Genomic DNA, 21,243 nt, shown 5'->3' with positions numbered 1-21,243 from the left:
GGCCGGCAGCTGAGTTTCCAGCGGAAGCGGCGAAGGGTCCTTCGGCGCCCAAACCCCAGCGGAGGCTTTGTGGTGGCAAGACGGCCACGGCCAAATGTCCCATCCCGCACTGAACAAGCATCGCCTTACCTTCAACCCGAGCTCCGTCCTTTCAATAGCCGTCTCCAGCGTGTGAATGTCCACAATCTCCCCATTCCCTTCGGTGCCGGCGCGCGTCAGTCTCTTCTTCAAGTGGTGCAGATCATCCTGAACCTGCAGGGATTCAAAGCCAACACGCGCCCCCGAGTTAGAGGAGACTCCAGGCTCCCTGGCCCTTCCGCACTCGTTACGATCATTGTATTTCTAGGAAACCCTTTAGAAACTGACACGACGGGAATAGGAATTACAATACATTTTACGTTGGTAAAATTCCTACCGTCGGTTCTTATCAGAGTGACCGTGTTTGTCAACAACAATTCCCAATTTTTCTAGTGTTTCTAAAAACTTAAAACTGGATGCACCGTACAGGCTTCAAAATAAAGAACGACTGACGAGTTTCACAGTGAGTTGTGTAGTAGTGAGGGTGAAAAGGCAAGTGCACATCATTTATCATTTGTAAAACAGCGTGTGTGTGTGTGTGTGTGTGTGTGTGTGTGTGCGTGTGCGTGTGCGTGTGTGTGTGTATATATATATATATATATATGTGAATGTGTATGTGTATACAGTATATGTATGTATGTATATATATATATATATTATATATATATATATATATATATATATATATATATATATATATATATATATATATATATATATATATATATATATATATATATATATATATATATAGTCAATTTAGATCACAAGTAATGTATAATACCAGCACAACACAAAAATAGCAAATAAAGGTAGATCTATTAGGTCCAAAAAGCCCACAAAGACCTGGGTCCAAACATGGCAGCAGTCACCAAGTTGAACTGGAGGAAAAAATGCAGCCAGAATGTAGAAAAAGGAAGTGTATTTAGTACCCACGGGAAGCGAATGTTTAGGTCCACAAAAAAATTCTCTGATGAAGGTCCATTTGTGGACCGAAACGTTGGTTTCCTGTGTGGGCGAAATACACTTCCTTTTTCTGCGTACTTGCGTGGTACTGCATTTTTTCCCTCCATTTCAACTTGGTGACTGCGTCCATGTTTGCTGTTCTGGGTAGGGTGACCAGATGTCCCGGTTTAGCCGGGACAGTCCCGGTTTTTGTCTGTTTGTCCTGGGTCCCGACTTTTCTGCCCACTGTTCCGTTTTTTCTGTGCGCTGGCCTCATATGCGCAATCGCCACTTGCTGGCCGATTATGCGCATGCGCTATTGGTGCTTGCCAGCCTCGCAAGCGTGATCGGCAAGCGGCCGGCAAACCTTGATCGCGCATGCGCAGCCAGTGCTCACCGTTCGCGGATGTGCCTCTGGCATGCGCGGCATTTGCCGGGACAAATATGCTCACCATAGTTCTCAGTGATGTATTAACTTACTATTTATATAGTATAATAGATGGACCAGCACACACCGGACTGAGATTTCAGGCCCAGATTCACAAAAGAGTGCTAATCTTTATTCATATAAAGACTGTGTCTATAAAATCGTATGTGCTGCGTTCCGCACACTATACTGTCATTGTGACGCGCATTGAGAGAAAAGCGCTATATGAAATAAAGTTATTATATGAATAGGAGAAAGGTGTGCTAAATAATAAATAATAGCGCATGAAACGGTGACAAAGTCACAAATGAACATAATAAAGAATAGAATATGCATGGGACAACATCATGAATAACACAAACGAGAATAAGAATAAATGAATAAGTCAAATGATGTGTGTGGTTTGTGATTCCGATGATGTAATATAGTACAAAGAAACGGGCAGAGACGCACAGAACAAACTGTAAGAAATAGGTGTTAGCGACGGATACATTGCAAGCTCCCAGCAACAGATCATACTCCCAAAACTGGAGGGGCCGGAGCTGGAAAATACATTGTGGGGACAGAGACTGCAATAGGCCAGACAGAGCAAAGGTGAATCCACGTACATCTAATGAAAGCAAGAACAACTTAAAGAGAGTGGGAGGCAGACTGTATGCCAGGGGTGGGCAGCTCTAGTCCTCAAGGGCCACTAACAGGTCTTCAGGATATCCCTGCTTCAGCACAGGTGGCTCAATCAGTGGCTCAGAAGACTGAGTCACCTGTGCTGAAGCTGGGACTGATGGAGCCACCTGTGCTGAAGCAGGGATACACTGACAACCTGACCTGTTGGTGGTCCTTGAGGACTGGAGTTTGCCACTCCTGCTTTAGGGAGATGGAAAGAAGCAGATACAGAAGTGCAGGACGTATATTTTTTGGATGGGGGTGCTGCACATACAAAATTAGTAACACACATATATTACCATAATGTAACAATGTATAAACCAAGGTGGCCTGCAGCCCTTCTCCCCCAGCACCCCTACTGCCAGCACCCCTCCCCCCGCTGCCCTACTGCCAGGCCCCCCCCGCAGCCCTACTGCCAGCCTCCCTCCCCCACACCCCTACTGCCAGCCCCCAAGAGTGGATGAAGAGCGAGAGATGCACTGCAACCCCAAGGAAAACGAGATGAAATATCTGAAGCGCAAGTGGGGGGAGGAAATTGTCAGGGTAAAAACTCACAGAGGAAGGTGCCCATCACCGGCTAACAGGACAAACAGGGAAACGATACAGCACAGTGGGCAAAATCATGGTTAAAGAAGGGGGGTAAGTGAGGTGATAAGCGGGGGCAATGGCTGTAAAGCAGCTGGAAGTGGCACAGAATCGGACCCGGGCAGAACCTCCTGCAGTGAAATTGGACTGTGATTAGAATGGTCTCTCAGTAACATGGCGGGTCCCAACCCAATGACAAAGTTACCAAAACGTGCACTAAATGGTAAAGGAGATCAGACCACATGCTACATCTTCTCTGAACCGCCTAATGCCCCCAAATATCAGTATCAATAACAAAGCGGTATATATATATTATTATTTTTATCATTCTGAGCTATACAAATATATATATATATAACAATGAAAAGAAAAAGAAAAGCGTCCCAACTCAGCACTCAGTATACTCAGAACAAATATCAAAGAAAATTATGATTTATTTAACAGCACAAATAATCAAACGTAAAATACAAAAAATATTAAAACAAACCCTGACATCCTCCTGTGATAGAATATGTATCAGACAGGGGAAATCCCCTATGAAGATACTGATGGACCCCTAATACCCAAGGCAAGGGGAAAAAAGCCGATAAGCACAAAATATATGTAGAACAAGGGGTTAACAATAACCCCTTGAACCTACAAGGCCGGCCTCACCCCCGCTTCATCAGGGGATTGGTCTCATGGATTATGGTAACTATGTGCCTGGTGAAGCGGAGGTGAAACACGTGTTGGGGCGTTTGTTTTTCCCTGACTCCCCTGCGGATGGACCCCTCAATTGGAAGATCTTTACCCTTTGGACATTTTACTATCACAGTGTGGCATGGATGGTCTCATGGACTATGGTAACTGATGGGAACTGTTAACCATTGTTGATCCCATACTAACAGTCTCTTTTTGGTACTGCGCCTGGTTTGCCTTGATTATACCAACTGCATTTACGGTGTATGTATATAACATATGTATTTGACATCAGCATGTATTAGGCAATTTGGTGCATGTGCTATCTATGCTTGCTGTGTGGTTTTATATTTACTAGGGGTGAGGCCGGCCTTGTAGGTTCAAGGGGTTATTGTTAACCCCTTGTTCTACATATATTTTGTGCTTATAGGCTTTTTTCCCCTTGCCTTGGGTATTAGGGGTCCATCAGTATCTTCATAGGGGATTTCCCCTGTCTGATACATATTCTATCACAGGAGGATGTCAGGGTTTGTTTTAATATTTTATGTTTGATTATTTGTGCTGTTAAATAAATCATAATTTTCTTTGATATTTGTTCTGAGTATACTTGAGTGCTGAGTTGGGACGCTTTTCTTTTTCTTTTCATTGTTATATTACGTCTAGTCCCTAGCACCATTAGTGGTTATTATATTACTAATTTAAGTACTCATTATTTGCTTAGTCTGTTGCAGGCAGTTTGTCTTGTTGTTGTTATATATATATATATATACACATATACATACACATATACATACATACACTTTATATCATATTATTTATTTATAAAATATTTTACCAGGAAGTAATACATTGAGAGTTACCTCTCGTTTTCAAGTATGTCCTGGGCACAGAGTTAAGACAAATAATACATGGTTACAAATACAGTTACATAAATGAACAGGGTATACATTATATACAAGACATTGCATGCACAGTTAAAGAAAATATATGTTATGGGCGTATGTAACAGTTACAGACCAGATTAAAATGTGAGACAGCCTTAGATTTGAAAGAACTTAGACTGGTGGTGGATGTGAGAGTCTCTGGTAGGTTGTTCCAGTTTTGGGGTGCACGGTAAGAGAAGGAGGAACGGCCGGATACTTTGTTGAGCCTTGGGACCATGAACAGTCTTTTGGAGTCTGATCTCAGGTGATAAGGGCTGCATGTGGTAGGGGTGAGGAGCTTGTTCAGGTAGCTGGGTAGCTTGCCCAAAAAGTATTTGAAGGCAAGACGGGAAAGATGAACTTTGCGCCTAGACTCGAGTGATGACCAATCTAGTTCTTTGAGCATTTCGCAGTGATGTGTGTTGTAGTTGCATTGGAGAACAAAATGTCAAATTGAATTGTAGAGGGTGTCAAGTTTGCTAAGGTGGGTTTGAGGAGCCGTGCCATATACTATGTCTCCATAGTCAATAATTGGCATTAGCATCTGCTGTGCGATACGCTTTCTGACCAGGAGACTTAGGCTAAGGCCCCGCTCCCAGAGTCAGCGCGCCCGCACTGCAGACAGGCGGGGCGCTGACATACACAGACCGCGATATGCGGTCTGTAGGGAGCGGGAGCGGGAGCCGGAGCGGGAGGTGGGCGGGAGTGGGAGGCTTGAGCGGGAGGGGGGGCGAGGCTTGAGCGGAGGGACCCGCTACTCTCCTCCCCCTCCCCGGCTCGGGCTGCTGATTGAAGGTAAGTAAAGCAACACACACACACACACACATACAGGCACAGGCACATACACACAGACAGGCACACACGCAGGCACTCATACACACACACACACACACAGACAGAGGCAGGCACTCACGCACTCAGGCACACACATACACACACACAGACAGGCACTCAGACACACACACAGACAGGCACTCACGCTGCTTTCACTCCACACTCCTCCCCGCTCCCCGAAGCCTCTCCTCCTCCCGAAGCCTCCCCTCCCCATTGGCTTACAGCCACACCACGTTACGCGTCGACGCTAGGGATCACAATTCTCTTGTATCCCGTAGCGGCTGACGCGTCACAGCGTGTAGTGTGCTGTGCAGCCAGGGGGGACAGGGACCGGCTCGGGAGGATTCCCCTGCTGGTGGGGAACGCCCGTGCAGCCGCCAGCGCTGCCGGGCGCAGCGGGTCCCAGGCCTTAGGGAGGATTTGTTCCTGTAAAGTACCCCTAGTTTGGCATAGGTCTTGGTTGTCAGGGTATCAATGTGCATCCCAAATGTTAAGTGGGAGTCAAACCATACTGTATGCCCAGGTATTTAAAACTAGTGACAGGGGTTAGGGTGGTGTTAGTGTTGGTTCTAATATGGAGCTCAGTCGCTGGAAGCTTTAAGAATTTAGTCTTGGTCCCAAACACCATTGTTACAGTCTTGTCAGTGTTTAAAAACAGTTTGTTTTGGGAAATCCAGTTTTCGAAAAGTCAGACTGAAGTATGTGTTGAAGGTCAGAGAGGCTATGGCTGTGTGCATATAGGATTGTGTCATCTGCATACATGTGTATTGAGGCTTCCTTACAAGCTGTGGGAATATAGCTAACAGCTATAGCGCTGTTCTCCCAATGGGGCACAAAGCGCGTCACAATTACACTATAACGCGTGGTACACCGCACATAGGAGTGTTACAGACACACTCCCTGCGCAGATGAGCTTACAATCTATGTTTTTGGTGCCTTAGGCACAGGGAGATAAAGTGACACCAGGTCACAAGGAGCTGACACCGGAATTCGAATATTTGATATATACAGTATAAATATGTATGTGTGTATATATATATATATATATGCACGCACACATACAGTACACATGCACATATATACACAAATATTTATGTAATTGTACAGCTCAAAATTATAAACAATAAATAGTATAGTTCAACACTCTCACACACTCTCACTCTCTCTCACACTCACACTCACACACATACTCTCACACACTCTCTCTCACACACTCTCTCACACACTCTCACTCTCTCTCTCTCTCACTCACACTCACACTCTCACACTCTCTCACACTCATACTCTCACACTCTCTCTCACACACACACACTCTCACACTCACTCACACACTCTCACACTCACTCACACTCACTCTCTCTCACACACACTCTCGCTCCTGCTGCTTGTAGTATTCCGGGCTACACGTGCCAGGATACACCGGGCGTTACGGACTGGGCACCGCGGGCTGTACCTGCACCAGGAGGCGGCCCACACTGTCCGTGCCCCGGGAGGCTCCGGCCATGCTGCTGCTCCGGCCGTGTGACCGGGCCCTGCTGCCATGGCAACGGGACGCGCTCCGGACTGTACCACTGAGAGCAGAGCGGAGGGGGCGGGACAGACCATCCACACACAGACAGGAGGCCGGGCGGAAGAAGGGCGGAAGTGAGGAAGTTACCATGCGGAAGTTGGTCGGTTGCCATGCGGAAGTAGGTCCGGCTGAAGTGTGCAGGAGCCAGTGATAGCAGACATGGTCTCCGTCCCCTGTGTGCTGCTCACCAGCTGCGCGGCCGGGTTCAGCGAGGAGGAGCTGGTGACAAGTAAGGGCCGAGGATGGGAGGAGATGTAGGCCCCGACAGAGGGGGGAATGGATGGGATGGAGTAGCTATGGGGGGGATGATGGAGGAGCTATGGGGGGGATGATGGAGGAGCTGGGGGGGATGAGGATGATGGAGGAGCTGGGGGGAGAGGAGGAGGATGATGGAGGAGCTGGGGGGAAAGGAGGAGGATGATGGAGGAGCTGGGGGGAGAGGAGGAGGATGATGGAGGAGCTGGGGGGAGAGGAGGAGGAGGAGGATGGAGAAGCTGGGGGGAGGAGGAGGATGATGGAGAAGCTGGGGGGAGGAGGAGGATGATGGAGGAGCTGGGGGAGGAGGAGGATGGAGGAGCTGGGGGGGGGAGGAGGATGGAGGAGCTGGGGGGGGAGGAGGATGGAGGAGCTGGGGGGGGAGGAGGATGATGGAGAAGCTGGGGGGAGAAAAGGATGACGGAGGAGCTGGGGGAGAGGAGGAGGATGCTGGAGGAGTTGGGGGGGAGAGGAGGAGGATGATGGAGGAGCGGGGGGAGAGGAGGAGGATGATGGAGGAGCTGGGGGGAGAGGAGGATGATGGAGGAGCTGGGGGGAGAGGAGGAGGATGATGGAGGAGCTGGGGGGAGAGGAGGATGATGGAGGAGCTGGGGGGAGAGGAGGATGATGGAGGAGCTGGGGGGAGAGGAGGAGGATGATGGAGGAGAGGAGGAGGATGATGGAGGAGCTGGGGGGAGAGGAGGAGGAGGAGGATGGAGGAGCTGGGGGGGAGGAGGATGATGGAGGAGCTGGGGGGGAGGAGGAGGAGGATGATGGAGGAGGAGGAGGATGGAGGAGCTGGGGGGGAGGGGGAGGATGATGGAGGAACTGGGGGGGAGGAGGAGGAGGATGGAGGAGCTGGGGGGGGAAGAGGATGATGGAGGAGCTGGGGGGGAGGAGGATGATGGAGGAGCTGGGGGGAGGAGGATGATGGAGGATCTGGGGGGGAGGAGGATGATGGAGGAGCTGGGGGGAGGAGGATGATGGAGGAGCTGGGGGGGAGAAGGATGATGGAGGAGCTGGGGGGGAGGAGGATGATGGAGGAGCTGGGGGGGAGAAGGATGATGGAGGAGCTGGGGGGAGAAGGATGATGGAGGAGCTGGGGGGGGGGAGAAGGATGATGGAGGAGCTGGGGGGAGGAGGAGGATGATGGAGGAGCTGGGGGGAGAAGGATGATGGAGGAGCTGGGGGGAGGATGATGGAGGAGCTGGGGGGGGAGGAGGAGGAGGATGATGGAGGAGCTGGGGGGGAGGAGGAGGATGATGGAGGAGCTGGGGGGAGAAGGATGATGGAGGAGCTGGGGGGGAGGAGGAGGATGATGAAGGAGCTGGGGGGAGAAGGATGATGGAGGAGCTGGGGGGGAGGATGATGATGGAGGAGCTGGGGGGGAGGAGGAGGATGATGGAGGAGCTGGGGGGAGGAGGAGGATGATGGAGGAGCTGGGGGGAGGAGGAGGATGATGGAGGAGCTGGGGGGGAGGAGGAGGATGATGGAGGAGCTGGGGGGGAGGAGGAGGATGATGGAGGAGCTTGGGGGGAGGAGGAGGAGGATGATGCAGGAGCTTGGGGGAGGAGGAGGATGGAGGAGCTGGGGGGGAGGAGGAGGATGATGGAGAAGCTGGGGGGAGAGGAGGATGACGGAGGAGCTGGGGGGAGGAGGAGGATGACGGAGGAGCTGGGGAGGAGGAGGAGGATGATGGAGGAGCTGGGGAGGAGGAGGAGGATGATGGAGGAGCTGGGGGGGAGGAGGAGGATGATGGAGGAGCTGGGGGGGAGGAGGAGGATGATGCAGGAGCTTGGGGGAGGAGGATGATGATGGAGGAGCTGGGGGGAGGAGGATGATGGAGGAGCTGGGGGGGGGAGGAGGAGGATGGAGGAGCTGGGGGGAGGAGGATGATGGAGGAGCTGGGGGGGAGGAGGATGATGGAGGAGCTGGGGGGGGGAGGATGATGGAGGAGCTGGGTGGGAGGAGGATGATGGAGGAGCTGGGTGGGAGGAGGATGATGGAGGAGCTGGGGGGAGGAGGATGATGGAGGAGCTGGGTGGGAGGAGGATGATGGAGGAGCTGGGGGGAGGAGGATGATGGAGGAGCTGGGGGGGAGAAGGATGATGGAGGAGCTGGGGGGGAGGAGGATGATGGAGGAGCTGGGGGGGAGAAGGATGATGGAGGAGCTGGGGGGGAGATGGATGATGGAGGAGCTGGGGGGGGGAGAAGGATGATGGAGGAGCTGGGGGGAGGAGGAGGAGGAGGATGATGGAGGAGCTGGGGGGAGAAGGATGATGGAGGAGCTGGGGGGAGGAGGATGATGGAGGAGCTGGGGGGGGAGGAGGAGGAGGATGATGGAGGAGCTGGGGGGGAGGAGGATGATGATGGAGGAGCTGGGGGGAGAAGGATGATGGAGGAGCTGGGGGGGAGGAGGAGGATGATGAAGGAGCTGGGGGGAGAAGGATGATGGAGGAGCTGGGGGGGAGGAGGATGATGGAGGAGCTGGGGGGGAGGAGGAGGAGGATGGAGGAGCTGGGGGGAGGAGGAGGATGATGGAGGAGCTGGGGGGAGGAGGAGGATGATGGAGGAGCTGGGGGGAGGAGGAGGATGATGGAGGAGCTGGGGGGGAGGAGGAGGATGATGGAGGAGCTGGGGGGGAGGAGGAGGATGATGGAGGAGCTTGGGGGGAGGAGGAGGAGGAGGATGCAGGAGCTTGGGGGAGGAGGAGGATGGAGGAGCTGGGGGGGAGGAGGAGGATGATGGAAAAGCTGGGGGGAGAGGAGGATGACGGAGGAGCTGGGGGGAGGAGGAGGATGATGATGGAGGAGCTGGGGAGGAGGATGATGGAGGAGCTGGGGGGAGGAGGAGGAGGATGATGGAGGAGCTGGGGGGGAGGAGGAGGATGCTGCAGGAGCTTGGGGGAGGAGGAGGTTGATGGAGGAGCTGGGGGGAGGAGGAGGATGATGGAGGAGCTGGGGGGAGGAGGATGATGGAGGAGCTGGGGGGGGGAGGAGGAGGATGGAGGAGCTGGGGGGGGAGGATGATGGAGGAGCTGGGTGGGAGGAGGATGATGGAGGAGCTGGGTGGGAGGAGGATGATGGAGGAGCTGGGTGGGAGGAGGATGATGGAGGAGCTGGGGGGAGAAGGATGATGGAGGAGCTGGGGGGGGAAGGATGATGGGGGAGCTGGGGGGGGAAGGATGATGGAGGAGCTGGGGGGGGGAGAAGGATGATGGGGGAGCTGGGGGGGAGAAGGATGATGGAGGAGCTGGTGGGGGGGGGGAGAAGGATGATGGAGGAGCTGGTGGGGGGGAGGAGGATGATGGAGGAGCTGGTGGGGGGAGGAGGAGGATGATGGAGGAGCTGGGGGGGGGAGGAGGAGGATGATGGAGGAGCTGGGGGGGAGGAGGATGATGGAGGAGCTGGGGGGGGAGGAGGAGGATGATGGAGGAGCTGGGGGGGAGGAGGATGATGGAGGAGCTGGGGGGGAGGAGGAGGATGATGGAGGAGCTGGGGGGAGGAGGATGATGGAGGAGCTGGGGGGGAGGAGGAGGATGATGGAGGAGCTGGGGGGGAGGATGATGGAGGAGCTGGGGGGGAGGAGGATGATGGAGGAGCTGGGTGGGAGGAGGATGATGGAGGAGCTGGGGAGGAGGATGATGGAGGAGCTGGGGGGGAGGAGGATGATGGAGGAGCTGGGGGGGGAGAAGGATGATGGAGGAGCTGGGGGGGGAGAAGGATGATGGGGGAGCTGGGGGGGGAAGGATGATGGAGGAGCTGGGGGGGGGAGAAGGATGATGGGGGAGCTGGGGGGGGAGAAGGATGATGGAGGAGCTGGGTGGGGAGGAAGATGATGATGGAGGAGTTGGGGGGGGAGGATGAGGATGATGATGATGATGGAGGAGCTGGGGGGGGGAGGAGGAGGAGGAGGAGGATGATGATGGAGGAGCTGGGGGGGGAGGAGGATGATGGAGGAGCTGGGGGGGGGAGGAGGAAGATGATGATGGAGGAGTTGGGGGGGAGGAGGATGATGATGATGATGGATGAGCTGGGGGGGGGGAGGAGGATGATGATGGAGGAGGAGCTGGGGGGGGGAGGAGGAGGATGATGATGGAGGAGCTGGGGGGGGGGGAGGAGGATGATGATGGAGGAGCTGGGGGGGGGGAGGAGGATGATGATGGAGGAGCTGGGGGGGGGGAGGAGGATGATGATGATGGAGGAGCTGGGGGGGGAGGATGATGATGATGGAGGAGCTGGGGGGGAGGAGGAGGAGGATGATGGAGGAGCTGTAGGGGGAGGAGGAGGATGATGGAGGAGCTGTGGGGGGAGGAGGAGGATGATGGAGGAGCTGTGGGGGGAGGAGGAGGATGATGGAGGAGCTGTGGGGGGAGGAGGAGGATGGTGGAGGAGCTGTGGGGGGAGGAGGAGGATGATGGAGGAGCTGTGGGGGGAGGAGGAGGATGATGGAGAAGCTGTGGGGGGAGGGGGAGGAGGAGGAGGATGATGGAGGAGCTGTGGGGGGAGGAGGAGGATGATGGAGGAGCTGTGGGGGGAGGAGGAGGATGATGGAGGAGCTGTGGGGGGAGGAGGAGGAGGATGATGGAGGAGCTGTAGGGGGAGGAGGAGGATGATGGAGGAGCTGTGGGGGGAGGAGGAGGATGATGGAGGAGCTGTGGGGGGAGGAGGAGGATGATGGAGGAGCTGTGGGGGGAGGAGGAGGATGGTGGAGGAGCTGTGGGGGGAGGAGGAGGATGATGGAGGAGCTGTGGGGGGAGGAGGAGGATGATGGAGAAGCTGTGGGGGGAGGGGGAGGAGGAGGATGATGGAGGAGCTGGGGGGGGGGAGGAGGAAGATGATGATGGAGGAGTTGGGGGGGAGGAGGATGATGATGATGGAGGAGCTGGGGGGGGAGGAGGATGATGATGGAGGAGGAGCTGGGGGGGGGGAGGAGGATGATGATGGAGGAGCTGGGGGGGGGAGGAGGATGATGATGGAGGAGCTGGGGGGGGGAGGAGGATGATGATGGAGGAGCTGGGGGGGGGGGGAGGAGGATGATGATGGAGGAGCTGGGGGGGGAGGAGGATGATGATGATGATGATGGAGGAGCTGGGGGGGGAGGATGATGATGATGGAGGAGCTGGGGGGGGAGGAGGAGGAGGATGATGGAGGAGCTGTAGGGGGAGGAGGAGGATGATGGAGGAGCTGTGGGGGGAGGAGGAGGATGATGGAGGAGCTGTGGGGGGAGGATGATGATGATGATGGAGGAGCTGGGGGGGGAGGAGGAGGAGGATGATGGAGGAGCTGTAGGGGGAGGAGGAGGATGATGGAGGAGCTGTGGGGGGAGGAGGAGGATGATGGAGGAGCTGTGGGGGGAGGAGGAGGATGATGGAGAAGCTGTGGGGGGAGGGGGAGGAGGAGGAGGATGATGGAGGAGCTGTGGGGGGAGGAGGAGGATGATGGAGGAGCTGTGGGGGGAGGAGGAGGATGATGGAGGAGCTGTGGGGGGAGGAGGAGGAGGAGGAGGATGATGGAGGAGCTGTAGGGGGAGGAGGAGGATGATGGAGGAGCTGTGGGGGGAGGAGGAGGATGATGGAGGAGCTGTGGGGGGAGGAGGAGGATGATGGAGGAGCTGTGGGGGGAGGAGGAGGATGGTGGAGGAGCTGTGGGGGGAGGAGGAGGATGATGGAGGAGCTGTGGGGGGAGGAGGAGGATGATGGAGAAGCTGTGGGGGGAGGGGGAGGAGGAGGAGGATGATGGAGGAGCTGTGGGGGGAGGAGGAGGATGATGGAGGAGCTGTGGGGGGAGGAGGAGGATGATGGAGGAGCTGTGGGGGGAGGAGGAGGATGATGGAGGAGCTGGGGGGGAGGAGGAGGAGGAGGATGATGGAGGAGCTTGGGGGGGGGAGGAGGAGGATGACGCTGGGGGAGGAGGATGATGGAGGAGCTGGGGGGGAGGATGATGGAGGAGCTGGGGGGTGGAGGAGGAGGATGATGGAGGAGCTGGGGGGGTGGAAGAGGAGGATGATGGAGGACCTGGGGGGGAGGAGGAGGATGATGGAGGAGCTGGGGGGTGGAAGAGGAGGATGATGGAGGAGCTGGGGGGGTGGAAGAGGAGGATGATGGAGGACCTGGGGGGGAGGAGGAGGATGATGGAGGAGCTGGGGAGGGGAGGAGGAGGATGATGGGGGAACTGGGGGGGGGGGAGGAGGATGATGGGGGAGCTGGGGGGGTGGCGGAGGAGGATGATACTCAGCAGGGTCCTATTTAAATGCCATTTATTTTGTTCAAAATCACAAGATGTGACTGCTTTGGGGAGAGAATGTGAGAGTAAATGTGGGGCAGTTCTGGCAGAGGAATGCTCCAGTCCCTTAAAAATAAATATCCCTTTGCCTTTCCATATGCCCCTCTGAGTTATTAGCTGCTTCCCTGACACACGCTGTTCTCCGCCCCATGTCTGGGGAGCAGCTTGTACTTCTCATAATCATTAGTGAGGTTTGTCACAAGCTGCAGCAAAGCAAATGAGACACACAGCCAGGGGGGGAGATGGGGCAACAGAGGACATCATGTGCACTTTATCAGTGAATAGGACATTTCTGAGATGTTTGATTAAAAGCAAATATCAGTGTAAGAGTTGGCAAAGAAGGGTGGGTAGTTGGCAAAGAAGGGTGGGTAGATGGCAAAGAAGGGTGGGTAGATGGCAAAGAAGGGTGGGTAGTTGGCAAAGAAGGGTGGGTAGATGGCAAAGAAGGGTGGGTAGATGGCAAAGAAGGGTGGGTAGATGGCAAAGAAGGGTGGGTAGATGGCAAAGAAGGGTGGGTAGATGGCAAAGAAGGGTGGGTAGTTGGATAAGAAGGGTGGGTAGATGGCAAAGAAGGGTGGGTAGTTGGCAAAGAAGGGTGGGTAGCTGTGTTTGTCCTTTCTTCCATGTCACCTGATGAAGGACCCTGAGAGGTTCGAATCCTTGTAACATATCAACTACTTGTTGGTCCAATAAAAGGTATCATACCCCCTCCCCCTCCTGTGTTACTACAGTGTAAGAGTTGGCGATAGTCACTCATGTGGTCTGTATGGTCTCATTTACACACTTTTTAACTCGGAGTACATCATTCACTCTTATCTCTTCTGTATGTAAAGGGCACTACATTTTCGGGTGACAGTGAATTATTATATTTGGGGCACTAGGATTCCCCTCTTGGTGCAGCCCCTGGTATTCCTGTGCATTTTTATGTCTGCACAGATTTCATACAGGGTTTTTGTTTAAATATTGTCCCTTCTGGTCACCTTTTTAGGGATGGACAGGCTGACTTGGTTATTGATTGTACTTCTTTTTTTTTTGTATGGTTGTAAGTTTGTTCCACCAGGTGGCTGTCCGAGCTTGTTTTATCCCATTTTATTGGGGTACATTTGTTCTGCTACTTCTAACGCGGTAAGGATTTATACCTGTTTGTTAGTCCGAGTTTGTGACCTGATAAATATGAGTATATTTCGCAGTAAGTAGCGGAACAAGTTGAGCACAATGTAGATTTGCTTTTGTAGGCCTTAAAATCCAATATTTGGAACTGATCTGTATTCCAGGAAGACACACGTTGCATTTTTCCAAGCTGACACGGGAAGCCCTCCTCCACCTTGTAATGGTCAGTGTGATTCTGGCGTTCCTATTAGTCACCTGTCCATGGATAAACTGAAGGTCATATTTGGTCTGTGACCCAGTTCTGAGTGTCAATAACACCGTTCTGGTTGGCAGACACTGAAAGGACACATTTTGTGTGATGCTCAGTGTGTATTTATCACACTCCTGTTCCTCTCACAACCCGAGCGCAGAAGGAACATGTTCAAAGCCGGTTCCTGAGATAACATTTGCTTTGGAGCTGCAGCTTGTCTGAGAATGACAGCTCTCGGAGTTACGACTGTCTGAGCAGAGTTCTTTAGTTTGGAAGCCCTTCTTCTAACTCTTTACAAAGAGCTGTGTTCATCAGCACCGTATCCCCAGCACTTGGAATCCCACTGAGCAGAACATCAATGTGTGGAGACCTGGGCGGTAATGAGTATACAGCAGTAAGGGCAAAGTGCAGTCCCTCAAATATTTATTGGGACAAACACTGTTAAGACATACAGAATTCTGTCTTCTTCTTTCGTTCTTGTTAGAAATAATAAAATCGGGATTGAAACGCCCATTCTCTGCCAGAAGGGTCTGTTGCAATCACTTCTGTGAGACGAAGCGGTTAGACATGTACGAGTTTATAAGCAGCTCTCTCTGGAGCTAAAACACAGCAATAACGAGAGAAGGAATGTAGAGATGGTAAAAGTGTGATGGAAACGTATATCGGTAAGCAATGTGTGTCTAAGGCTGCGCTTATAGCGCCGGCGACGTCAGGCTGCGGTCACTGGAAAAATCAAATTGTGATGACTTCCAGCGATCGCGACCAAGCCGTCGCGCTTACTATAAGCGCACGCAATGGCGGCAATCCATTTGTTTTGACGTGGCGGCGGCGGCGCTGTCGCCGGCACTATAAGCGCGGCCTTAGGATGCTATTGGTGGGGGGAGGGTAACATCTTTAAGCGAATGGAAAGGCTTGCAGTGATTGTATTCTGCGTACGCTCGTCACTGGGAACTATTCTCACGCGTGTTTTTGGCCGGTGCAGAAATCATCGGGACGGATAAACTCCCCGCACCTCCGTCTGGGATGGTGGGAGTGAGGCAGTACCCGTGGAGGATAGATAACAAGTACTACTCGGCGGATGTGAAAATCTGCGTGGTACCCAGCACGCCCCACGTCACGACGCAGATAGCGGAGTGTGTGCAGGCGTTCGTCGTATACTTCGACAGCTCTGTGGTAAGTGCGAAGCTTCACACGTACGCTGTATACAATGTGTATAAATACATGATGCTGCATCTCTGTTATTAACCGATCATCTTGAAAGGAAAGTGCTCTTCTGTAGATAGGTGACCAGAGTAAGGGGTAGTTATACACTTATTGTTATCCAAGCAAATCATCTTTTGAATAAGCCTCCGACTCCTGTAATAAGGATACTGTGTGCTGCTCGCCTATCTGCGCGGAGTAAAAATAGCCATTGTTTCCTGTATATCACTGGCAGTGTACGCTGTGATGCACATCAGGGGTGCTCAACTCCAGTCCTCAAGCCCTGCAACAGGTCAGGTTTTCAGGATATGCCTGCTTCAGCACAGGTGACTCAATCAGTCCCTGCTTCAGCACAGGTGGCTCAATCAAAGGCGCAGTCAAATACTGAGCCTCTGATTGAGCCACCTGTGCTGAAGTGGGGATATCCTGAAAACCTGACCTGTTGGTGGGGCTTGAGGGCTGGAGTTCAGCCGCCCTGATGTACATAGTATTGTGAAGTCACAGCGAGCCCCCTGCACCAAAGAACTTGCAATCTAATTTTGGTTTCCAGAGTGAGTTGCCTGAGGTCAAAATTAGATTCAAACCCGGGTTCACGCTCGTTTAATGCGGTGTTATCACCACTAAGCTCCTGCCGCCCGCCGCCCGCGCAGCGTCTCGTGACCGCAGGATATTCAGATTTAAACCTCCCCCCCATCAGAAATCGGGCCTGGAGAAAGCGTCCGTGTGGCTGCCATTGCTGGAAGACTGGCTGCTGGACGTCATGATCCTGGTGTGCGAGCGGACGTCCGAGAGCGGTAAGAAGCCCGCGCTGAATCGGTGCGTTCCGCAGCTGATCTCTGCAGGCCGAAGAGCCTTCGGGCTGTGAAGGGGTTAATGGTAACCTGACCTTTAGAAACGATTCTCATCTTTCTGTCTAACACCCACCTGTGCTGAAGCTGGGACTCATTGAGCCATCTGTGCTGAAGCAGGGATATCCTGGAAACCTGACCTGTTGAGAGGGGCTTGAAGACTGGAGTTGAGCACCCGTGGGTTAAAGCAATTAGTTTCTGGCCTGTCCAGCACAGAAGAGGTTACTAAGTGCCCTCCTCCCCCGGCAGGTGTGAATCGGCAGACGGCGCAGGAGTGGTGTATCCAGCACGGGTTCGAGTTGGTGGAGCTCAGTCCCGAGGAGCTGCCGGATGAGGATGGTAAGGAGACGTCGCAGCCTCCGTGGCATTTTGCCGGGAGACACGAGCGCTTCCTGACACACTCACTCGCTGGGCTTCTCCTCACACAGATGATTTCCCGGAGTCCACGGGCGTCACGCGCATCGTCCAGGCCTTAAACGCCAACGTGTGGTCAAACGTGGAAATGAAGAGCGGTGAGTAATCTTAGGGGGAGGACGGAGGCGGGCAGGCAGGGAGGACGGAGGCGGGGAGGACGGAGGCGGGGAGGACGGAGGCGGGGAGGACGGAGGCGGAGAGGACGGAGGCGACGAGGACGGAGGCGGGGAGGACGAGGACGAGGACGGAGGCGGGGAGGACGAGGACGGAGGCGGGGAGGACGAGGACGGAGGCGGGGAGGACGAGGACGGAGGCGGGGAGGACGAGGACGGAGGCGGGGAGGACGAGGACGGAGGCGGGGAGGACGAGGATGGAGGCGGGGAGGACGAGGATGGAGGCGGGGAGGACGAGGACGGAGGCGGGGAGGACGGAGGCGGGGAGGACGGAGGCGGGGAGGACGGAGGCGGGGAGGACGGAGGCGGGGAGGACGGAGGCGGGAGGCGGGGAGGACGGAGGCGGGGAGGACGGAGGCGGGGAGGCGGGGAGGACGGAGGCGGGGAGGACGGAGGCGGGGAGGACGGAGGCGGGGAGGACGAGGACGGAGACGGAGGCGGGGAGGACGGAGGTGGGGAGGACGGAGGCGGGGAGGACGGAGGCGGGGAGGACGGAGGCGGGGAGGACGGAGGCGGGGAGGACGAGGACGGAGGCGGGGAGGACGGAGGCGGGGAGGACGGAGGCGGGGAGGACGGAGGCGGGGAGGACGGAGGCGGGGAGGACGAGGACGGAGGTGGGGAGGAAGGAGGGGGACGACGGAGGTGGGGAGGGCGACGGAGGTGGGGAGGGCGACGGAGGTGGGGAGGGCGACGGAGGTGGGGAGGGCGGAGGATGGAGGGGGAGGACGGAGGTGGGGAGGATGGAGGGGGAGGACGGAGGTGGGGGAAAACAGCATGTTCTATTTGAGGTCCCACCGGAAATGAACATGCTGCAATATAAAGCGGTGCTGGGTATAACTGCAGACTCGGGGATAGGTACACAAGTTGTGCACAGGGATTTTGGAAGAGACTCGCCTGTAAATAGGTAAAGGGTGGTGTCTTCATAAGGGCGGAGAAAATACCCCCAAAATACACATAATGGGGTTAATTCAGAGCGCTCCAAACTCATTAACATATTGGTAATTAATAGCGCCTCTTTATTACAATGCGTTTCCGCATTTAGGGTAGGGCGGTTATCGATGTGGTAATGATTTAAGAGGTTGGGGAAGAGAACCCCATACATTTAGAGAGAATTTAATGCACACAAGAGCAGAGATGGGCAACTCCAGTCCTCAAGGGCCACCAACAGGTCAGGTTTTCAGGATATCCCTGTTTCAGCACAGGTGACTCAATCAGTCCCAGCTTCAGCTCAGGTGGCTGTCTTTGACTGTGCCACTGATTGAACCCCCTGTGCTGAAGCAGGGATATCCTGAAAACCTGACCTGTTGGTGGCCCTTGAGGACTGGAGTTGCCCCCCCCCTGCACTATGAAATAATGTAACCTCTTCATTGCCAGCGGACTCCTTTTCTGCATAGCAGCAGTTCTTTCAGTAACCCCCGTGTATGAACGTCTCGGGCATGCAGCGACTTCGCGGTTTCAGCGGTAACGCAGTGTTGTTACTCTTCCAGAACAAGCCTTCGGCCTCTTCAGCTCACTGTCCGGAGCGAGCCCCAGCGCGGATCAGCAAGGCCATGTGAGCGGGTATCCGCAGTGTCTCCCGGCATTCAGCGCCGAGGATGGGAGGGGCAGATAGGGCCACATTTGGGGCAAACAACTTCCAGAACAACACTCGCTTGTGTCTTCGGAACGCTTAACCAGTTTGGCTGAAGAGCGTAACTTCATGCCGTGCCTTGTTGCTGCTAGAACCATAAGGGTCCTGCCCGGCTCAGATCTCGCATCATATTGTGCGTTGGTCATTGCGTTGCGATGCGTTGCAGGCCCGCTATGACAGTGAAAGGCAGAAAGGGGGGAAAAAACCCACAAGAACACGATACTAAAGCGTTCTGGCACAACGCCCGGGGCTGTGTTATCCCTGTGGGTGGGACCTTTCAATGAACTTAAAGCTGCAGTTCAGTCAATATCCTGCATGTGTGTTTTTTTTAATAAATCAGTTCTGTAGTAAGAAAAAATACTTTTAGCATTTTCTGTTTTTAAAAAAACAACTTTGAAAGACCAATTTTCTTGTATTCTATTTTAACAGCCATTTGCTAAGGCACTGCCCCTTCATGTCCCGTCACAAGCCCTGGCACACCCCTTTGTCAGCCCTGCCCTCCCTCTAGCACATGTCAGTGCAGGAGTGCTCATGAATATTCATGAGCTTCCACTGACTGACAGAAGCAAATAAAAACATATGCCAGCTCTAATGATGTCACCAAATTTCGCCTATCAATACATGGAGAACGAATTGACCGGCAGCTATACAGTTCTTTAGGTAATTAGAGATTGCCCACATGAAACTATTGAAGTAAAAAAAAAAAAAAAAAGACTGAACTGCAGCTTTAACATAGAGTTGAAACCATTGTGTTTTCCTGTGGGGGGGGGGGGGCTGTTGCGTTAATTTCCCCAGGAGTATTCACAGCAGCACATTGCAGGTCCCGCGCGGCAGCAAAGAGGTTCCCTGGCTGCCCTGGTGGAAATACTGCTATGGTTTGCTGAAGGTGGGCAGCAGAGCAAGGTCACACTAATCCCAGTATCACTGCCCTTCCACCCCAGGTCTCAGTGGCCAGTGTTCAGGCCGCAGAAGCCTCCGCGGTGCAGGGAGGAGCCGGCAGCCTCTGCGAAGCTCAGATCAACACTATTGTAGGTGAGTCCTGCCCTGGGATACAGCTCAAAGTAGGTGTTTTGCTTGCCTGCGTGCTATACTTCCGCCCCTCCAGCACAGGTGCCTTCTGGGAAACGAGAAGCTCATGCTCTTCACATCATGTAATTGCCAAACAATTATTATTAATCCAGCAGTAAATGAAGGATTAAACTGATATTAAAGGACAATGCAAAGAGATTGCTGCTGCTCCTCCTCCTCCAGCACACGGCCTACTAGCACAGCGGCCAATTAGATTGTCAGCTCCTTTGCAGCAAGGATGTGTTGTCTATCCGTTGCACTCATTCATTATATTGCTAGCTCTGAATTAGAGCCCCTCTGTAAGAAGTATGCTACATCAGGCACATTACTTTAATGGGGTGAAGGGGCCGGATCCTTCACGCTTCAATCTTTGAGGCCTCTCTGTCTCTGCCTTTAGACCCAATGCTGGACCTGGATATCCGAGAACTCGCCAGTCTGACCTCGGGAGACGGAGACCTGGAAAACTTCACCCGGCTTTTCACCAAGCTGCAAGAAATGAAAGGTGACCGTGACTGCAGAGTCCGGGCAGGCTGCGCCAGGCTTGCAATGGGCCGGGCATTTTGCACAGATGACCAGTTAGATTGTCAGCTCCTTTGCAGCAAGGATTTATGTTGCCCATCCGTTGTACTCATTACACTCATTGCTCCTATATTCCAAAAAATATCTAACTTTTCATTTTCACTCTACCAGACAAAGCTGCAACGCTGCCGCACGAACAGAGGAAATTACACGCAGAGAAGGTAAGGAAGCGCTAATATTGTTATTACAATAGTGTGGAAGTCAGTAATTAGTCTCCTTTACTGCCGGGACATTGTGTCCGTCTCCGGTACGGAAGGATTAACCGAACTATAATATCTGGGAGCAGTAACATTGTAACGCTGCCCGCGCGGTTATTCCAGGTTGCCAAAGCTTTCTGGATGGCGATAGGAGGCGATCGTGATGAGATTGAAGGTATTTCATCGGACGAGGACAACTGAGCCAGCTGTGGTGGTGACGACACGAGAGAACAGCCGCAATCACGCGGCCTGCGCGACAAGATGGTGTGACATTGGGGTCGCTTACCCGGGATAGCGGACGTTGACACCGCAGGCTTCCATATATTCCAGCTGCAGTGCCGTGCTCACCGGAGCCTGCTCCTCCCCCCTGTGTGCGTTCCCTACATGCGATTAACACTAAGTAGCCCAGTCAGCTTATTTTTTTTCCCCCTTCAAATAAATCATTGTGCGTCAGTGATCTTAATTGTCCATTTATTAAACAGGTGACTTTAATAAACTATTTTAGACTTATCACAGCACTTGCGCAGTGCGC

General features: G+C 53.8%; 2 protein-coding genes across 4 annotated transcripts in view; one reads left to right on the top strand and one right to left on the bottom strand.

The window, feature by feature from the left end:
• IQCH (IQ motif containing H) overlaps positions 1-6,737 on the bottom strand; it is a 77,841-nt gene extending 71,104 nt beyond the window's left edge. For all 3 annotated transcript variants that reach the window (XM_075575383.1, XM_075575385.1, XM_075575384.1), the window contains exons 1-2: positions 6,587-6,737; positions 130-252 (exon numbers count right to left, since the gene is read on the bottom strand). In XM_075575383.1, coding sequence (XP_075431498.1) covers positions 130-252; positions 6,587-6,637 — 174 coding nt within the window. In that variant the 5' untranslated portion in view covers positions 6,638-6,737. The remainder of the gene's footprint in view (positions 1-129; positions 253-6,586) is intronic.
• Positions 6,738-6,776: 39 nt separating this feature from the next.
• On the top strand, positions 6,777-21,168 carry AAGAB (alpha and gamma adaptin binding protein). The gene is given in 11 exon segments (XM_075575389.1): positions 6,777-6,833; positions 6,836-6,932; positions 15,585-15,775; positions 16,500-16,596; positions 16,900-16,989; positions 17,079-17,162; positions 18,725-18,789; positions 19,809-19,899; positions 20,333-20,437; positions 20,626-20,675; positions 20,835-21,168. Coding segments are annotated over 11 exon segments (990 nt in total). The 5' UTR covers positions 6,777-6,791; the 3' UTR covers positions 20,913-21,168.
• Positions 21,169-21,243: the final 75 nt, after the last annotated feature.

The sequence above is a fragment of the Ascaphus truei genome, chromosome 18 (genome assembly GCF_040206685.1).
Source record: "Ascaphus truei isolate aAscTru1 chromosome 18, aAscTru1.hap1, whole genome shotgun sequence".
Lineage (NCBI taxonomy): Eukaryota > Metazoa > Chordata > Amphibia > Anura > Ascaphidae > Ascaphus > Ascaphus truei.
Note: the sequence above shows the minus strand (reverse complement) of the source record. Positions and strands in the feature narration are given on the sequence as shown.